The sequence below is a fragment of the Orbilia oligospora genome (assembly GCF_000225545.1).
Source record: "Orbilia oligospora ATCC 24927 unplaced genomic scaffold scaffold00054, whole genome shotgun sequence".
Taxonomy (NCBI): domain Eukaryota; kingdom Fungi; phylum Ascomycota; class Orbiliomycetes; order Orbiliales; family Orbiliaceae; genus Orbilia; species Orbilia oligospora.
In genome coordinates, this window is record NW_011645611.1 from 3,291,478 (window position 1) to 3,311,452 (window position 19,975).

The 19,975-nt window shown below is 44.5% G+C and overlaps 4 protein-coding genes across 4 annotated transcripts; 2 read left to right on the forward strand and 2 right to left on the reverse strand.

Annotated features, from left to right (window-relative positions):
* Nucleotides 1-2,077: 2,077 nt before the first annotated feature.
* On the forward strand, nt 2,078-2,788 carry AOL_s00054g990 (uncharacterized protein; the record flags this gene model as incomplete). Its single annotated transcript, XM_011122306.1, has 1 exon — nt 2,078-2,788. One exon carries the CDS (start codon nt 2,078-2,080, stop codon nt 2,786-2,788), a length of 711 nt encoding a protein of 236 aa, XP_011120608.1.
* A 1,840-nt stretch (nt 2,789-4,628) lies between these two features.
* AOL_s00054g991 (uncharacterized protein) lies at nt 4,629-5,332 on the reverse strand (the record flags this gene model as incomplete). The annotated part of the gene is made up of 2 exons (XM_011122307.1): nt 4,629-4,975; nt 5,044-5,332. The coding sequence occupies 2 exons, from the start codon at nt 5,330-5,332 to the stop codon at nt 4,629-4,631; spliced, it is 636 nt and encodes a 211-aa protein (XP_011120609.1).
* Nucleotides 5,333-12,040: 6,708 nt separating this feature from the next.
* On the forward strand, nt 12,041-14,697 carry AOL_s00054g992 (uncharacterized protein; the record flags this gene model as incomplete). The annotated part of the gene is made up of 2 exons (XM_011122308.1): nt 12,041-12,139; nt 12,208-14,697. 2 exons carry the CDS (start codon nt 12,041-12,043, stop codon nt 14,695-14,697), a joined length of 2,589 nt encoding a protein of 862 aa, XP_011120610.1.
* Nucleotides 14,698-15,063: 366 nt separating this feature from the next.
* Nucleotides 15,064-16,358, reverse strand: AOL_s00054g993 (uncharacterized protein; the record flags this gene model as incomplete). The annotated part of the gene is made up of 3 exons (XM_011122309.1): nt 15,064-15,291; nt 15,387-16,056; nt 16,138-16,358. 3 exons carry the CDS (start codon nt 16,356-16,358, stop codon nt 15,064-15,066), a joined length of 1,119 nt encoding a protein of 372 aa, XP_011120611.1.
* Between the last annotated feature and the right edge of the window lie 3,617 nt (nt 16,359-19,975).

A 19,975-nucleotide genomic window follows, 5' to 3' on the forward strand; every position in this document is an offset into this window, starting at 1 on the left:
GAAAGTGAAGCTGGTACTTATCTCGTTGGATTATTCTCTAAAGTTTTGGACTTGGATACTAGAATCAACCAGATTTAAGTTTGAAGGACGATTTATATCGATTTTGGTTGAACAGCACTGGACTTCTATAACTACATACGTATATGAAAGTGTTAGTTAAGTTAATTTAGCCCCCGTTTAACTTGTTAAGCCTACGACAATTAATCAGGTACTACCATATTTATAGACATCCGCACGTACATCCACACTAGTGGTGAGCCAGATGATGAAATTCAACAATCGGAAACAAAATCCGACTGCTAGCTCAAACATAGAAACATACATATGTAATTATATAAACCGTCACAGGCAGGTTAGTCTGGGAGACGCTTACCTCTGTCTTGGCACGCCGGGTCCCGATTCGTTGAAGACCTCGATTCGCTTGTAGCCGTGATGAACCTGAAGGAAGGAAGGCTCCATGTATTACTGTAGTTTTCGCCTTGTTATAGCTTCGATTTCTTGTTTTCTTTCTTTTTCTCCACTTCCTGTTTCCCCCCCCCTCTTTTTTTTTGTTTTGCGGTGCTTGATGATAGATCGATGATGATCACTCATACGCGGCCAAGGTTAGCAACCCAACCAATGAACACCATTCTTTACCATGAGGTTGAGGTCGCAGATTTGTTGGATCGAATTTGCGGCGGTCGGTTCGGCAAGCTTGCGGAATACTTCCTGGCTACCTGCGCGGGGTCCGAACTGTTTGCTTGATAACGAGATATCAGATGAGCCCATGAAATAAATGTATACGGAGTATTATCTTCAAATTTTCATGTTGGGGAACTTAATTGTTTCATTAATTAAAACTCGATGGCTGAGGGATTTTGCCCGGTACTGCATGTGGCACGGAAAGCAGCCTTGGGGCTTGAAGGCTAGGGAAGTTTTACGATGCTTGTTACTCGACTGGCAATCGAACAATGAGGGTGGAAACTGCTCCGTATAGTACTATGATTTCACGGACGGCAAACTTGCGTAATCATTCTCCGATTTTCTAAACCGCTAGGTTCGGTTTTTTTTTTTTTTTTCTCTGAGATTGTGGGATGCTACCATGTTCTCTTTAATTCCTTCCGTGCTATAGCTATGCCTAGCTAGTTGTGCCTTACGATGTATTTACGTACAGCAGACCAGGGGACAGCTTCATCAGACGATACGAACGATTTCCATGTTATCTTTTTGCTTCCCGAGGCTATGGCTTTCGCGTATCTGCGTTCTAGGATAGTAAAGTCAACTTACTAGTACATGTAGTTGGGGGTATTTTCATCTCATAAGTTAGATATGTATGTTTGGGTACCTAATACCCGGGCAAATACGTGGATTCTATGAGTGAATGGAAAAAAAAAAGGTACATTTTCAGCATGGGTCTCGCGGATGAGAGTTAGGAAGGGACAAGAAAAAAGTAAAAAAGAGAAGGAAAAAGAAAGAAAAGAACAAAAGCGAACTGTCAGCGAGGTCTATGTATGTACCATTTTCCCAAATCTCTGCCAAGGAAAAAGTCTATTCACCTAAAGGGAGCTGGGCCCTGCGGATTCTGAGGTGGAAGGCTATGCACACAGACAAATCCATCCAGCCGTTGGACGGGTGTGTTGGGATGATGGCGCGTCCTATCATTGGTTAATTTCAAAGTCTATTTCCCCTTTTGGTCTTAGTTGATTCCTTTCCATACGATTCCTTGGACGGTTCCCCAGAATTGGGTTTTCGGCAACATCGTCAACACTGCAAGCGCTGCGAGCTATGCATTGCATGCACAGATGGCATCCTCATGGAGGAAATCGGCGAAAAAAAATAAGGGAGAGCTGAAGCGAAGAAAAAAAGTTATAAGGATTCGTCTACCCCTCCGAGTTATATGTCCCTAAACCGAAAAGAATTTAGTTCAACATCTTTGATTGTAATCCAACCAAACTTTACAAGCTATTGTTCAATATCTTAGCATTCCAATATAGTTCCTCTTATATTTTATTCTTCTGATCAAGAACCTTCATCTCGGGGAGCCCGACGAAGAACCGCTACGGAATCGGTCAACCCGGAACCAAAACTCTTTCTCATAATGCCAAACTCGGGCAATTGCAGCAATACTCCAAATCGATTAGCGCGAGCAATGGATGAAGATGAGCAGATAATCCACACTTCTGAGAGTGGAACTCTAAGCAGCCATGAAGTGCCATCTACACATACCGCCCGCTACCCTCTTCAGCAGGCTCCCATATCATCTCCTGATAATGAGCTACCCTTCTCTGGAAATTACCGCAAACGTGCAGCTAGTAGATCAAGTTCGGAGAGATCAGGTCCGCTTTTTAGCACCAATGAGCCTAGCGCTTCGACTCAAATCAAGTCACCAAAACGACAGCGGAGAGGCTCAATTCCAAGCGCTCCCTCCAACCAACCCTCGGCCAGTCCTTCCTTCGAATTTTCTTTCAATTCTAGCCGAGCAGCTAAAGTTACGCGGTTTATGGATGATGACCGTCACTACTATCATCCAAAATATTCACCTTGCATTCCAGTTACCGAGAGGGCATCGTGGCCGCTTATCGCGTCTGCAGCAGATATTTTCCAAGATCGCATCGAAGCTGTGGATATAGCTTTTGGTGCACCCGGCGGTAGTGTCGATTCTGGAGTCGGTCTCAATGAATACAATACTGAAGTTCCTTTGTCGGCGAGGCCCAGTGGTATCCTCGACCTTGCATACATTGGTGAATGGAGCTACCCCGAGCGCTCTGATTCTTTAGCCTCGACGCATCCAACTTCATTTATACCCTGATTTTTTTGTTTTACATGTTTACCGGAGTTCGAAATCCAATAATTATAATTTTGTACCTTTCCAGTTCTCTACAATGTTAGTTTGTCAAGTATCAGCGGCCTTATTTTTCTTATCATACTTTTCCCTATCTTACCCACTTCCTTACCATAACTATGAGCTTGTATCCTTTCTCTGGGGTTTACCCATATATCCTTTCTATTTTCTATTCCTTCTTGTAATGCGATCCCCATCGGAAATTTTCAAATACAGGATGATGATGATACCGGTACGGAGTACATGCACATCTACCTGCGACGGGGTGACTGGGACTATAGCATGGAAGCATTACCACACCAACTAATTCTTTCTCCCCGTTTCTCTTCTTTGTTTTCTTCGTCTTTTGATTCAAGTGTTTAGCGTAGCAAAATATTACACTCCAATACAATATCCTTACATTCGCCTCCAGTAACAGTTTGCTCATATTCCCAACGTCTTGGAACTAACTCAGCGGCAGCGGCTCGGCACACCGGGTTGCACGTTTAGACAGAAAGTTGTGTTGTGCATGTGTGTCTTTTTACCAAGCGGCTCAGTAACAACTTTAGCCACCGAAGCGCCTTGGAGTTCATGCGAACCGGATTTGTGACAGTTGATGCGTCTAAATCCTCAATCCTGTGGACTTCGAGACCCCTTACTGACTAGGCATCAGGGGAGAGACGGTAGGTAGTGGCAAAATGGGGGGGGGTTTTTCCCAAGTGGAAATATACATATATTAGTGAGGCTCAGGAGGTAGTTCAGCTGGATGGTCCACGTCAGGACTGCCTTCCTTCATGAACTGGATTCATTCAGGCCCTCCATAGAAGGCATAATTGTCAAGGGTGCTGTTATAGATTTTTGCCAGTTTATATAGGCGAGCTGCTCGGTGCCTAGTACGTGCCGTCTTGAAGAATTCTTGAATTGTTTATAAATCCATCACAATAATTTTGACACCGATATATTGATATTAATATATTACGATCCAGCCCGCACGTGGGTCGAATACGTATTCGGTATTTGGAACGTCTTGTGTCACGTCTTGCTATTCCAGTATGCCTAACCGAAAGTTTTCAAAAAGAAAAAAAAGAAAATTTATGACGGGTTAACCATAAGCTCATTCTGTTGGTTAGAAGAAAACTTCAATCCTCTATACAAGTTCTCTTAGCCAACTTGGATTGACGCGCCACTCATTACACGAAGCCAAAGCCCAGGATCTGAATGACTAAAGCGTTCAGTGAAACAGCTTTTGCGGGTCAACACATCCGCATTCCGAATTCCGAGGGCTGGGTTTGTCGGGTCCAATTCTACTATACGAGAGGAATACACGATCCAACTCCCTGCCAGAAAGGTCGGCGTAGCTCAGTGGTACGAGCAGAGGATTGCAGTCTTGCTACTAATATCCTAAGGTCACCTGTTCGACCCAGGTCGTCGACTGTATCTCGGGTTTCTTTTTAGCCTTTTAAGTTCCACCTTTTTTTTTTGTGGTATTGTAATTATTATGTCCTTGGGTCGAAGGGGTATTACAATTGTGCGATTTTGCCGAAAGAATACATGTTGTCCCGTAATGAGGACCGGGGATCACGCAATCTATGCTTGGGAATTTAATTGGGGACTGGTCTAGTTATTGGGGCCCACGAGTGAATAATGATTTTTGTAGATTAAACGTGCCATTCATGAGATACTCTACTGCTTCTAACACCCGAGTGTATTTAAATACAAAATCTTAACGCCATGGCTATGCTAAACGAGGAAATCCAAAAAGTGAACGCTGTGCAATAGAGGAAAAGAAAAATGTGGTGTGACGGGCTTCGGTTCTAGTGCTGGTTAATTAAGCACTGGCGGGAGAGACGCTCGAAACTTGTAAATTCTTCAGAATATCCTCCCACGCGTTGGAAATATCGGATCGGACTTGTTCCTCGACTGATTTTTCGTAGAACACTAGTTCTTGACCTGCAGCAGTCTTCTCGCGGTCCATAGTAGCAATACTGATTTTTGGAAGGATGCTGGGGAGTTTCATTTGTAGCTGGCTGAGGATATCGGTGAAATGCTTGCCACCGTAGAGCATTTCGACTGGGCGTCCGCCGTAGTTGACAATCATAGCTGGCTTTCCGGACCACTCATGATAGAGGTAATCGAAGGCATTCTTAAGAGAGCCAGCGTAGGAGCCATTGTATTCTATGATATATGTATGTTAGAATCTCTGAGGAAAATCGAATGTATATAACTCAAGGAACTTGACTAACCTGGAACAAGAAAGATGAAACCATCATGACTGCCAATCTCACGGCTCCATCGAGTGGCGAGCTCATTGGAGTAGAGTTCAGGACTCTGAATAAGGAATGGAATCTCGGCTTGCTCGAATGTTGGCAATTTCCATTCGGCGACGTCAACGATCTTGAGAGAAACGTCTTGAGGAAGGGTTTTCTTGAGAGTGTCAATAATGAAACCGGCAACTTTGGGGCCGTTTCGGCCTGGGCGGACTGAGCTGATGATGACAGCGACAGACTTGGTTGAGGACTTTCCGAACGCCATTGGATTTATAGTGGACAGGGGTTTGGTTTAGGACTGTGTTGTTTATGTGATATTTTAATTAAATGGAAGGCTGAGGCTAAACTTGCTCGCTTTGCAGGTACAATGAGGAGCTTGGATTGGCTAGTAATAGAGAAGAGAAGCTAAGAAGCTGGATGCTATTGATGGATGATGCTGATGATGCTGATGATGGAGAAAACTCAATCAATTGGCAAATAGGTCCCTTTAAATATTCAATTCTTGTAGATACTCATTCTGCTCTTAATGATTGAAATTAAAGGTTGCTATTACTTCAATTATTTCTAAACCAATTACCAAGCGTAGAATCTACGACAATACATTAGGAAATGATTACAATACCGATATGGAGAGAAGCTGGGATTCCTGTGGGAACAAAAGCTTGTTCAGAATGTGTGACCGCAGCAGATCATGTAATCCGCACGATAAAAGCTCGGGATTGGGTTAAATTTCTCGTCCGTAAGGTTTTGAGTCTAACTGGATGTGGAAAAGCGGATTATGTAAAAACAAGGTAAGCAGACCAAATGGCGAGTGTTAGTAATCATACAAACGAAGCACACCGATGCAGAAGCGGTAGGTTTTACGTTTTAAGCTGTGCTTGGGCCGTCTTGCGACCGGCTCCGAGACTGTATACTTGGTATGATAAGGTATTAATCTCGCAACCCAATCTTCGGGTATCAGTACCTCCTACTGGCAATTCATTCGCATATGCGACACAACAGTTCGAATGTTCGCAGAGATATTCCTCTCATACTATACGTATAACATGGTGTGCCAGGTACTTAGTACTTTCTCGAGAGACAAAGGACAGTGGATATGATCCAACATCCAACACCTTTTGGCGGGAACAGTTGCCGACCGACTCCGGATATATTTTATTCTCGTTTTTAATTTAACCATGACACCAATGTGAATGGTTAAGCTATCGGGGAGCAATTTACCTAGGTAGATATCGATCCTTTGTTTTTGTAATTGACATGTAAATGTATACCCATAGAGCTCTCTAATCGAGGCATCCTTACTGGAGAGCTCGAGAGCTCCTCGATTCGGGTTGACCACTCGATATCCTCTTCATGTGGTATTCATGAGGATATCGAGATATCTAGACGTTGCGGGCAAAGAGTATATGCATATCCGGATCCAATTGCTTGTTTGGCATCACTTTATATCGCTTTATATCAGCTATGGTCTCACTGCGAGGCCACGTATTACCGCCGAACTGGCTGCAATCTCGAATATTATATGGGGTTGTAGGGGACTCATGGGTAATTTCTTTGGCCTTTATAAATTTATTGCAGGTAAAGGAATCCGAAAGCATAAGCGCCGAACTTTTGTAGGTTTTAGTTAATACACTACATTCGATACGCAGCTGCAGATTTGCGAATAGTTTATGCTTTGGCCATGTGTAGGAGAAGTGGCGAGATAATTTTCGGATTCCTCTGATCAGTTAGCCGGTGGCAACCCAAGAAAACCGTTAAATATAACGTTACAATCGAGGTGGCATTGTAAGTTATCGCCCAGTCTCTTCCTTATGAAACCTAAGATCTTAAGAGGGTTTCTTTCCAGTTTTAACAGGATTATGGTTGGATCTAGGATCCGTGCTACAGTCGATTAATCTAGCCCACACTTTGGTTTGATGGTCGAATGAATTCAATTGATCAATCATATATCATCGATAAAAGCTGTATGCGCAACCTGGTTGTATTCTCCACAATCGACAGCTTAGCCAAGCATTCTCGAACTCGCGGATCTTTGCACCTACTCTAAAAGTACCATGTTCGCGATGTGAAAGGGTGGAGAAGAGCTAATCAGTTCTGGAAAGTGGTATAAATGCGGCGGCTATGCATTTGTCACTTTTTATATGCAGGCACAGATGATCGACACTACCCATTTTCCGGGATCCAGGTGGCTCCACTTCGATACCAAGGCCGACTCGGCCGGTCTCCCGTCTTTTTTAGTTCGATATAGAAACACCGGGTTACATAAATGTACCTCCACAGACTAAAATGTATCCGTATCCCGGGTCAACTCTTCAGGGCCCGGCTGGGCGATCCTTGAGAGGCTCCGATAACGCCATTAGTACTACCTTCCGAGTTGATTGTTCTTGAATATTCCTCAAAGGCGGGAATAGGCAGTTGGAGGTAGTTAGCAGTCAGTGGCGCCACTGTACCTTTAACGCTATATACATCTAGCCACGAGGCCAAGAATTAAGTATCGATCTATATCACTCTACTTGAATCGATCTACGACAGGAGTCGTAATTTAGGGTATGTTGATATTGGATGGAGTTTATCGTGATATATCAATGAACAACTATGAGATGAAACCCGACGGGCCCCTGCAGGAATCTTTCTTCCAAAACTTCTGACAATCGCGCACTGCATCTCTAGATTTACTGCAAGCTGGCAGGCTGCATTCTGCATATCTCGGATCCCCTTTCTTCGGCATCGAAGTATGAGTACGCCCATAATTCGATCTTAGGAATGGCTGTATCGGAATTTGGGGATTCACATAGCCTCAATCTCGGATTATAAAGACACACTCTCTTAATTGGTAAACTTGGGGAACGCTGTACACGCATTTGGAAGGAGGACCAGAGGATACTTGCATAAAAGGGGTTCAATGGAACTTTAAACGGTCTTATCATTAAGTAAGATCCAAGCCTTGGATATGCGCCTAGGTGTGGTATACGGTTTGTTAGTCTATATCGCGTGCGCGCACAAGGTAAGGGGCTCGGTAAGTATCAATGACGCTCCAAATATCGATATATAATTCAGTTAAATTGACCACGAAGATCTAAGTTTAAGAGAACTCTATTGATATATCTGGCCTTGTTCCTGGAATTCAAAAAGGTGGTTTATCAATACAAACTAACTAAGGGTCGCGAAGTGGTCCAAATTGTAAACATGGCGGCGATACTATCTAAATCCTTCAACTTAAACGTGCTAAAATGCAACCAAGTTTTGATATGTTGAATTTAGGTATTGATATTTTAACTTTATTTGCCGTCGGCACATTCCATGAACGCCCGAGCACTAGCGATCATCCGTCCCGTTGCTTGGTTCACGCTTTTACTTTGGGTAGATAATACCTTTGCATGGTATTGTTAAGAATAGCTGCTGTTTTGGGTATCAAGTACGAACCAAATCGATCATTCCATGAACGAAGACCATAGGAAGTTCGATAGTAGAGGCTCCTAATAGATCCTCTTCACACAATATATTCAAGCTGATATGGCGCGCATAATGATCGCCCTCGTACTTGTTGATATCGTAGGCAGCAACTACCCCTCTATTGGGTTTGTGCAATAGTTTGATCCACACACAGGGTTGCGCACGGACATTGTCCACGATTCGACGAATTAGGAAAGTGGGTATTCCACGATTTTCGAGAAGAACCTTAAGGCAGATTTATGGACGCAACTGTGGTAATATCCGACCTGGTGGCTTTTGATCTGCAATATTATGGAGCATATGAAATTCGCGGACGCTCATGCCGTGATATTCGGCGGAAAGCTTGTGTGGTTGTCGGTGAATGCCGAGTTATACTTAACGACAAGTTTGAACTTTGGTTCACGAGATCGAGACATTCATTCAATACCACTTTCTCAAAGGGTATCTTAACCATATGCATAAGGAATTCTCAATCGCAAGCTTGTGTAAAGGCTCGAAAGTTAACATTATAAGGTGTTACTAATTTACATTCCAATCCGTCATAATCATCTCCGATATCGCAATACGAATCCAAAAGAATGAGTGATAGTGAATATGTTTTGTGTAAGCAGCCGAAGAAACACCTTCTTTGCGGATACATACCAGGGCATCTAGTTAAGAAGCTAGGATTCATTGTTGCCCCAAGTGATATCAATTGCGACATAGATATCGTAGATTACAGAATAGTAGCGAATACCTTTAGACTTAGCTAGTTAGCTGGGGGGCGTGGGGTTCTTAGACACTGCACGAGTGACATACCTTGATGTAGCAGGCGGGTGTGGCAATACATGTCTTGGAATTCTAAGGTTATCAGAACGAAAGACCGGTGTAATTCGTGGAACCGAGAAACCGTATCAATTGTAAGGAAAGAGTGGCGAGCGCTATAGTAGATGGTACGCTAGACCGGGATTATCGAAGACAGAGACCTTCTGGAAATGTTAGGTGTTGATATCTGTCGAGTTTAGGAAGCTCGCTGTGATAATATTGTCCTCGTGAGCACTTACGGTCCAGCATTACCTTGTAAAGTAATCGAACAAACACCTGGAAAGCATGAGATGCTTTGGCGCTAATAAAACATATAGAGTAAATTTACAGCACACAAATTGTAAGTGATCCTGACATACCGGGATCGCGCAGCCGTAACGTGGTGGGTGGGGTTATACCGAGCACCCAGGCCCAGCTGCGCTCGAGGCCCACATTGCATCGATGTCTACATATGATCCCGGCCTGGCAAGAATTAAGAAGGCTTGGTAATATACCTTGCAACACAATGTAAGTACCTCGAGTACTTTCTGAGAGAAAGCGAATTGTTGTTTTCGTGATCTAGAAATTAATTCCGAAAGGTCAGTTCTTGATTTTGAAATTTCACTTTTTCTACGGGCTGTTGTGCTACTACTAATATAATGTATGGGGATGATGAGAGGTCACAGAAACCAAGTTCCAGCATGTATTTGATAACGAAAAGACAACATGCATGAAGTCTGGGAAACATTCGGAAATTCGGTGGCATCTCAAAGGGAAAATGGCCAAGCGGCCTTTCTTGGAAGGCTAAAGTTATTACTTGGAGCGGGCAATTTCGCATATACATGCATTTGCCGTAGCGCGATTTCTCAATAGAGCTTTCCCCGCACGGCAACCACGAAAGGAGACAGTGAATGGCCAAGCGCCATTGAATCTGGTCGCTTGATAATCTGACTACAATATCATTAAACATCTGGCGGATGTTTCTCAAAATTTTGACACCTAGGTACCTTAGACCTTGTGAAACTATATGCGATATTCATGATCAATATTACAATTCATGCGCATGCGTATGCTGATAAGCTTTTTAATAGTGATATACGGCTGGCAAGCCAATGAAATTAACGTACGGGGGGGGCGTCAAAAGGAGATCCAATTATACCGGAGGAAATATCGTTTGAAGGGATCGATCAACTGAATCGTCGTCATATGAATTCATAAAGTAAATGCCTGCAACCCTCGAAATTTAGCGTAACAGCAATTGAGTATTGCGAGTTCGCGGAACAACTCCGGTGTATTGCTAATGCGACGGCGAAAGTTGATGCTTCAATGCCATGAAACACCTTTTGGCAACTAGTAGACATCTATACCTTCTGTTTCAGCCGATAAATCCCCATGGATGTTAGTTCGTCGATACGCACCGTTCCTGTTGTGTTTCCCGGTTTCGGAGAATGGTGGTCCCAAAGGGGCAGCTCGCGTTTTTGGACCCCTGACGAGTTAACGAGCCTGGCCCTCACATTTGCCCATCCCGGGCAAGATTGATGCCAGGGGCAATGCGGTTGATCAATTGAACAGGAGCCCAATTACTTGCTGTAATGGTGAGTATTTCATCCTGTGAATCAATTAATGAATTGAAGACGGTCGGACTTTCGTCGCGTACTTGAATCGACGGGGCCGGTTAATCCGCGCCATGCATACAAACTGTTTGAAACTTTAGTATTTCTTGAGCTCATGATCATTTTATACTATAGATCTCCGTCTTTGAACTGTCCGTGTCGACAGGAAGTACCGTCTTTGTGCAATTGTGCTCAGGGACCCCGACGATCTTGCCTTCCATGATAAGATTCCTACGTACGTCCCGCGGCCTCAAGGACATGCGACATGACAAGCATTTGATATCTTTGGCGGTGTGGGGACAGCAGGCACATGCTTAAACCCTTTTGCATTATCGCTCTAGCTAGTCTCCCCTACGCAGGAGATCGATCATCATAAAGAATTCGGCGCCGCAATAATACAATGGGGAGAACGCCTCGCACGGGAATGGCGGCCTAACAGGGTTTCCGTATCTCCATAACACGCAATCGCGACTTCCCAATTTGTATACCAGTCTAGTTGGGTTATTGCTACTACTTCCCGGGTTGGGATTGGCCTATTTGTCGGACCTGACATTGGAAATCACAGTTTAGGCTTTCATGGGCTGGTATCCGGCATGACCCTAGGCCCTGGTTGCTCCCCAGCCATTAGATACATCCGAATGTAACTGGTCTAGCAGTAGAGAGCTGCTTCCTTCTTGTGGAGTATACTGCCACCCTCATGCTTTAGCTGCTATTATCAGGAAAGGGTAATGATCGTGCAATATCCTTACCGCCCGGACGGCCAGCATGGTTCGATATCGCCTCGGCCTCGAATATGATAGAGCCTCCATAGGGATGGGAAATCTATATTAAAGGACCAAAGATCGCCAGTAGTCGAGGTTTCTATTCATCATCCCATCCTCATCATCTCTTCTATCCTTTGCAAAAAGGTCTACAGTATACTACAATCTTTTCGTGGTATCTGTGTAACGTGGACAAGAAGTTGAACAAGGCTTCCTTTTCACGACGGAACACCTTATATCTCATATTTATATAAGAGTTCCCGCCTTTCAACATCTGGATCTTGACGGCGAATCTTCTCGGGGTTATCGGCTGGTTGCAAGTTGTTCATTCTACTGATACTTGGATAAAAATAAAACGGAATCATGCATTTGAAGACCTTCCTTACCTTCGTGGGACTTTTGTCCCCAGCGCTTGCCCAGCGCATTGTTCCGGGTGCATACATTGTAGAAATCAAGGGAACTGTAAGTATTTCGCCGTCTTGGGGAAACTAAATGGAAGTAAGTCCGGAAACTGACTGTTTTTGTTATAGAATACCAATGGCTTCTTGAACAAAGCCAGAACCAACGGTGTCAAGGTCCGTCATCGTATGACTCTCAACCAGGAAACAAGCATCTTCAATGGTGTCTCTTTCGACCTCGAAGACGATACTCCTGAAAATCGTGCGAAGATCAACTCCTGGGGTGAAGTTGTCGAACTTTCTCCAGTTCGTTTGTATGATGCTGCTGCGCCAATTGCCCAACATGTCACCCGAGATGTCACCAAGCTTATGAACAAGCGCGCTGGTGGCCCCCTCGATAACTACCCACCCCATGTTCAGGGTGGAGTTAACAGACTCCACGCTGAAGGATTGGACGGAAAGGGTATCAAGATCGCTGTTATCGACACTGGTATTGACTACACCCATCCATCCCTCGGTGGCAAGTTCGGTCCTGGAAACAAGGTTGCGTTTGGTCTCGATTTGGTCGGTGATAGATATAACGGTCAAAACACCCCAGTTCCAAAGGATGACCCAATTGACTGCGCTGGTCACGGTACTCACGTCGCTGGTATCATTGCTGCCGTCGACAAGGACTTCATCGGTGTCGCACCAGAAGTTACTCTTGGTGCCTATAAGGTTTTCGGTTGCCCTAGTGTTTCCGTCGGAAACGATGTTCTCATCTCTGCGTTCCTCCAGGCCCAGGCTGACGGTGCTGACTTGATTACCGCCTCTATTGGTGGTCCAAGCGGCTGGACTGAGGACCCATGGGCTAAGGTTGTTACCCGTATTGTCGACGCTGGTACTCCATGCAGCATCGCTGCTGGCAATGAGGGTGCCGAAGGTCTCTTCTATGCTTCCGGTGCTGCTGATGCCATTGGCGCCATCGGTGTCGGTTCCGTCAACAATCTCAACTCCCCCGTCGTTCTCACTGCTGCCAAATTCTCCTCTGGCGATATCAAGGGCAAGGAATTCGGATACACTCCTGGAACTGGAAGCTTCGGAACTAAGTCTTATGAACTCGTTGTCCCAGTTGTCGACGGTCAAATCACTGATGCCTGCGCTGGCCTTCCAGCTGATGTTGGTGACTTGAAGGGCAAGATGGTCGTCATCCGTCGTGGTACTTGCACTTTTGAATCTAAGGCCGCTGCCGCTGCCGCCAAGGGTGCATTGAATGTCATGCTCGTCAACAACGTTCCTGGTGCTGTTGATGTTACTGTTACTGCTCCTGGCGTTAGCGTTGGTATGGTCACTCCAGAGACTGGTGCCGAATGGGTGAAACTTGTTGGTGAGAAGGCAGCTATCTCCGTCGCTTTTGACGAAAAGGCTGCTGGTATCATCGATGCTGTCCCTAACCCACTCAGCGGAGGTACCATGTCTGTCTTCTCTTCCTGGGGCCCTACCAATGAAATGTACCAACGCCCACACATCTCCGCTCCAGGTGGTAACATCCTCTCCACATACCCACTCATCTTCGGTGGATATGCTGTTCTCTCTGGTACTTCCATGGCCACTCCATATGTTGCCGGTGTCATTGGTCTCTACCTCCAGAAGGCTAAGGCTGAAGGTCGCAAGGTCACTCCTGCTGAACTCCGTGTCGGTCTCACTACTACTGGTAGACCATTAGTCTTCAACGATGGTGCTAAGAACTCCACTTTCCTCGCCCCAGTTGCCCAACAGGGTGCCGGTATCGTCGATGCATACAAGTTCATCCACTCCAAGACCTCTGTTGACACTGAACTCCTTGAGTTCAACGATACCCAGCACTTCCGCGAATCCATGAGCTTCAAGATCACCAACAACGGAGACAAGCAAGCTACTTACAAGCTCACTGAGATCTCTGGCGCTACCGCTTACACCACCGCTGAAGGTTCTACCCTTGCTAAGCGTTTCCCACCAGACATGGTCGAATCCTATGCCAATGTCAAGATTGAGCCTGATGTTCTTAACATCAAGCCGGGTCAATCCAAGAGAGTCGTTGTCCGTCTCACCCGCCCAGATGGCCTTGATGCTTCTAGAATCCCAGTCTATGGTGGTTGGATCAACATTGCTAGCAACGGCGTCGACCGCCTCAGAATCCCATACATGGGTGTCGCCACTGCCATGAATAAGGCCACCGTCATTAACACCGAGCAGGGCTACCCACTTCTCCGCAACTTCAAGAGTGTGACTGCCCCAGCTAATAGCACTATCGGCTCCCGACCAATCCTCGAATGGAGTCTCGCTCTTGGCTCCGCTGTTGTCCGCATCGACGTTGTTTCCGTCTCTAACGAGGAAGCCAACGATGTCCCTGTTTTCACTGATAACACCATTGGTTCCCTCCCAGGCTTTCCAAACTACTGGAACCCAAGAACCCCACTTGGACCTGATGATATCAACCGCGTTGCATTCACTGGTCGCATTGTTAAGAAGGAGGGTGAACCATCCGTCAAGGTCCCAGCTGGCACCTATAAGCTCGTCTTCCGCGCTCTTAAGATGACTGGCCGCAAGCACACTGGCCGCGACTACGAACGATGGGTATCCGAACCCTTCGTTTGGGCTTAAGTACTCACTGCCTATAGGCTGAGCACCAACATTAGTGTATAATATCTGCTATTATTGATATAGCAAGCGGCGCAAACCTTAGCACCGCACTATGTACCATCTTTAGTTTTTGTTGTTTCCGATTACCCATGCATTTAGCAGCTTCGTTTTTGATTTTCTTTTCATACCCATACCCATACCCATACCCATATCGTGTAAATAGTATACCCTTGCGATTTTGTTTTGCTGGAAAAGTTCCATCATACATTTCTCAGTGTACATATAGAACAAATAACATTTTGAGATCGAGAAATCCCGATGTTTCATGCCTTGAGTTTGAAACTAAAATTTGAATTAGTTGTTCAGGGCCATTTCTATGCCATAAATCTAAACCACAAATGCCACTTCCTCCCAGGTTATAGACCCATCCGACTTTCGGGATATCGAAAATTGCCTTTCGTCATTTTCTAGAATGAGTGACTGGAGTTTTGGGAGGTGTTTTGCCACAAATTTGAGATTTCTTTCAAGATTGTTTCCCTCGGCCGTCTCGAATACATCTGTGATACGCAGAGTCTCCACGTTTTTGAAGGTCTTCAATGACTTTCCCGGCGGTGTCTTGACGAGGAAGATTCGTTAGTATTTAACCCTTATTTATCCATCATGTTCTAAAAAGGGAAGGATAATATGATGTCGATCATAGAGGTACGAACCTGTTCCCAAGTCGGACCCATCCAATGCCCACAAACCCAACTTGGTACGGTTAAAACTTTGGTATCCCCAAATTCTGTGTCGAATAAGCGTGTGGGCGGTACAATACCAGGTAGGAGAACGTATCTCAATTCCTTTATACTATCCACTGGTAGCAAAGGGAAATCAATCTCCTGCAAGGCCTTTAGTATTTCCAGGTTCTTGTTCTCGCCCATTATCAGATAGAGCTGGAGTTTTGAGACATTTCGACAAGAGTCCCCCAGAGCCAATACAAGGTTATTTACGAGGAATGGAAAGGATTCGATACTCTCGGGTCCAGTACGTTTGTAGTTCACTTGGAGGTTTAAGGAAGTGAAATTGGAGAGGCGGGGCGTCGGTAATAGCGTTTCAGGGTCTAGATCCTGGTCCGAGGGAGGAGCCAAACCCCAATAAAGATTTCGTCGGATAGTCAAAGAGATAAGCTTTGGTTTTGCGGAGACGAGATAATTCAATATAGCCCAAAAAATCGGCCAGGTTACTCCTCGGATATCAATATCGTAATGTTCGACATGCGTGACTTCGGTAAAGGGGTCAAGCATTCTAAGATAAGTGGCGACATCAGGAAGGGACTTCGACATCTCAGACTCGGTGTCATCCTTATCAACCCAATCTCTGATGTGCAAGCTCAAATGTCTAATTATCCTCACTTTAGCAGCGCATTCTATTATAGAATTATGTCTATATTGCGGGAAATTTTGGTGTGATTTGACCTACCTCACATGATGGCCGTATTTGCTGAAGCTTTCCAGTCTTTTGTACTCTTCCGATTTTAAAGAAGGGTAGTACCGGAATGTGAAGCGCCTGTACAGGACAGGGATGACAGCTGAATGCCACCGGCGCGATACTCTTGAGATGATAGCAAGGTCCCCGATCTCGAGGCTGGCGTCATCGAGGACCTGTACCAATATCTCGGTGGGGAGTATTTCTATAGACATATCTTTGCTCGTTTTAAGTCTTATCGATGAAATCAGAGTGAAGTACAGATATCTAGATGCGGCTGATATGGCTATATATCAGGATCGATGCATCTTTGGCATGATGTATGACGCGGCTGGGATTATGAGTGCTGTGGGCCATCACTTGCAGCTTGAGGCTAGCGTCGGAAACAACGCAAAAAATGCAACGTTTCATTCGAGTTGGGCTAATTAACTTATGTCCCAAAACGAGCCCCGCAGGTTAGTCGGGATCGGGTCGGACCTTTAACTGGGTTTGGCTTCAAGTTCTAGTTTCATATGCGTTGATTGTACTCATTTTTGTATCCCTCTATTTATATACAATTTGCGGAATGGGGAGTGGTCACACTCAAAAAGACCCTCATGTTCCTCCTCCTCCTTCTCTTCCTCGAAAGCTTATATTCTATATTGAGAACTTGGGGCCTTCAAAAACTTGTTGCGTTCCTTTCCGAATGAATCAGAGATTTCAGCGCTAGATTTCATCTCTAACTCCCTCTCTGACGGGGAAATGGTATATATTTGGTAGTTTAAGAAAGTTGGACGTGGTATTTTTGTAAGATTCTCTCACCTCGTGTCCTTCAACCTAGTGCTGAGGACTGGATATCAATATCGCAATAATAATAGCACTGTAAATGGTTTACCTCTGAAGGTGTCGTGGGGCTTAGGGTAAAAGTATCACTACAGAATATTTAGGACGCAGAGGTTTTTTGGGGAGAGTGAAGTGGTTCCAGGGGCACTGCTTCCAGAATCCGAAACAGATAGGTATGGAAAGTCCAGACTCCTGTATAGTATCTAGAAATCCTGCATAGAAATTTTGCTCACTGTCGGTATCTGATGCTCTTCTGTCTAGGGAATTGCGTTTGATTAATCCGAATCAAGGATTTCATGAATTCATGGATTCAGCTCTTGAGCCGCGTATTCCGTGAATCTGCATCCTGGACCTCCGATTTCTTTCATCGGTGGAAGGGACCACTTATTTTCGATATGATGTTGAAGATTCAGAAAGCGTTAGTTTACTGCTATTCACATTCGAGGCGGATGAGCTGGAGCTGTTGTTCCTTCCTTTGCTTGATGGATCCCATGGCTTCGAGTTTGCATTCGACAGTTTTGACGAAGCATATTCGTCGGCCTGTTGGCCTAGGTCGAGACGGGAAGCCACCCCATCAAGACGAAAATTAGACCTCGCAGTATCGTCCCACGTGGGTGCAGAGATTCCTCCCTCTGTCACGTCTCGAAATCTAGAATTCTTCCAGATTAAGGGAGGTAAAGACGGTAGGCAGACAACAACGACAGCAACGCAGGCTTCCACAAAGCTCCATAAAACCAATTCAGGAGGGTGGAAGTTTTCAGGTTGTGCTATTGCCACTATCTTGACCACAGTCGAAATTATGACAAATGTACCGATTCCAAAGAGAGCGAACAAAGCTATTCGCTTTCCTCGGCTCTGGATGTTGACCCTAGATAACAAAAAGTATGGGACAACCATGACTGTCATGTATTGATTAGCGTTGAAGACCAGACAAAATCTCGAAGAGAAGGATGATTAGAACTTACTACAAAGGTCAGTCAAGATGTTGTATGCGGAATACATGTACACGCTCCCCTCTACCAAGTTGGTGTCACAGTACTTTTCCATCATTGGGAAGGGCATTGCGGTCCAAAAGGCGTAAAGCGGCTTACACCAAAAAAAGTTTAAGACTGAGCCGAGGAGCGTAAATATGACGCATATCCACACTAAGACGTTGAGGAAGCAGTTTAGGCGAGGTAGTGTTTTTGAAAGCTTTGCGACCCGTTTATATAAAAATATGATGCTCAGTTTGCAGAATAGGATGCCAAAGGTATAAAGCTGAACCGAGATAAAGTAGCTAGACCAAATCAATTTAAATTGATTAACACTAGGGTTGAGATTATTACTCGGATAAGAACCTTACCATTTAAACATCAATTCGAGTTTTTCCCTAGATAGAAACAACCAACGCGATTCGTCCTCCTGGAGGCCCAAAACTAGCATCGTATAGACTACTCCCATGCCGGCGGTCAAAATTGCCTAAGTGTACATCGGTATATCCTGTTAGCCAGCGACTTTTGATATAACTGTACATCCTTTTGGTATATATATCTGCACGAACTAGTGTGAACACGGCGATATAGTCATCTAACTCTAGACCATTGACATATCGTATACGAGTGTATAGCTTCAAGGCGACGACAGCCACCACTACACAGTATCCCAGCGTCCAGGACGCTATCGCTGTGTTTGTTGAAGCCATATAAACGTGCAGCGTTTTTCCAGTTCAAGCAATTCTTTTTTTTTGAGGCCTAGCTAGCGCTATAGCCTTGGTGTATTTTGAGTTTTATACGCGCACTTCCAGCACGGCGCCCATGTGGAGACGGGGATGGTGTAGTTAAATCTGTGGTTGTCGTACTCCTGAATCGTTTTCAACCCTCTGGGTTGCGGTTAGGATATATCTGACGTCCTGTGAATGAAATCTAGACTGCCGCCCGGTTTTCGAATTATGCTGCCTAGTAATATAATACTCAGTAATTAATTCAATGCCAAAATAGGCTACAAGACAATCCCGATGCGGTGCTGTGACACGATCAAGATCAAGCTGGATCGAGGCGCCTAGACGTCTGGTATTAGTCGCATTACAATAAGGAAGCCTTTTGCAGAATGTGGAAGTGGGGATTATTCTTATGTTACAGGTAAGATAATAGGTAAGAACGGGCCCACTAATGCAGGCACAAATCTATGAAACTAATCCTATTCGGTAACAGTTTCAATTCGTCGAACGAAGTCCTGGTGATATTCCATTAGAATGTTGGTTCGTGCACAAGTTGCCGCACAGCTGGGGTTTGTGACTAGGAAAGAGTCGGGTCTCCTAGACCGCTCACTGATATATCGATACGTGACTACTAGTATACTACTGATTTTTTTTCTTGTTGATTTCATTCCTGAAAATCTTTTCTCCATGAAAACTCAAAGTCGAATGACATTCGGAACTACACCCCTTTCTAGAATAATTTGTTCAAATGGTGCGTTCTTGACAAATGTTTCAACAGTTGAACAGCTCGCCCGAGTTATCGTTTAACGCCTAGATTGGGAGCTTGTTGGAGAAGTTTCGCTTGAACAGGCAGGTGTTTTTGCTTCATCTGAATTTCATCTACAATATAGATGAAATCTCACCCGGAATATGATATTTTTATGCAAAATTTGTCAGGCATCAATTTTGGTAGGCAAAAGAATCACGGGGATAATGCAATTTAATTCAGTCGTCAGACACCCGTGAGTTTGAATTGTTTGATTTAACATCGACAGGCACTCCAACGGGGCACCGTTTGGTGAACAACGCATGTTCATTGAGGCCTTGTTGTATCTTTTGTGCTGTACAACTGGCTTGTTATGGCGCGAAATAGCGACCCCCCGGCACAAAAAATAAAAATTTTAATAATTCCAACACATTCAACATATCATAACTTTATTAAATTTAATTATATCTTAACTTCGAGATATTTATTTGGATAATAATCAAAATTATATTATATTATTATATTTATAAAATTAAATTTTAATTAAAAATATTCATTATATATGTTAT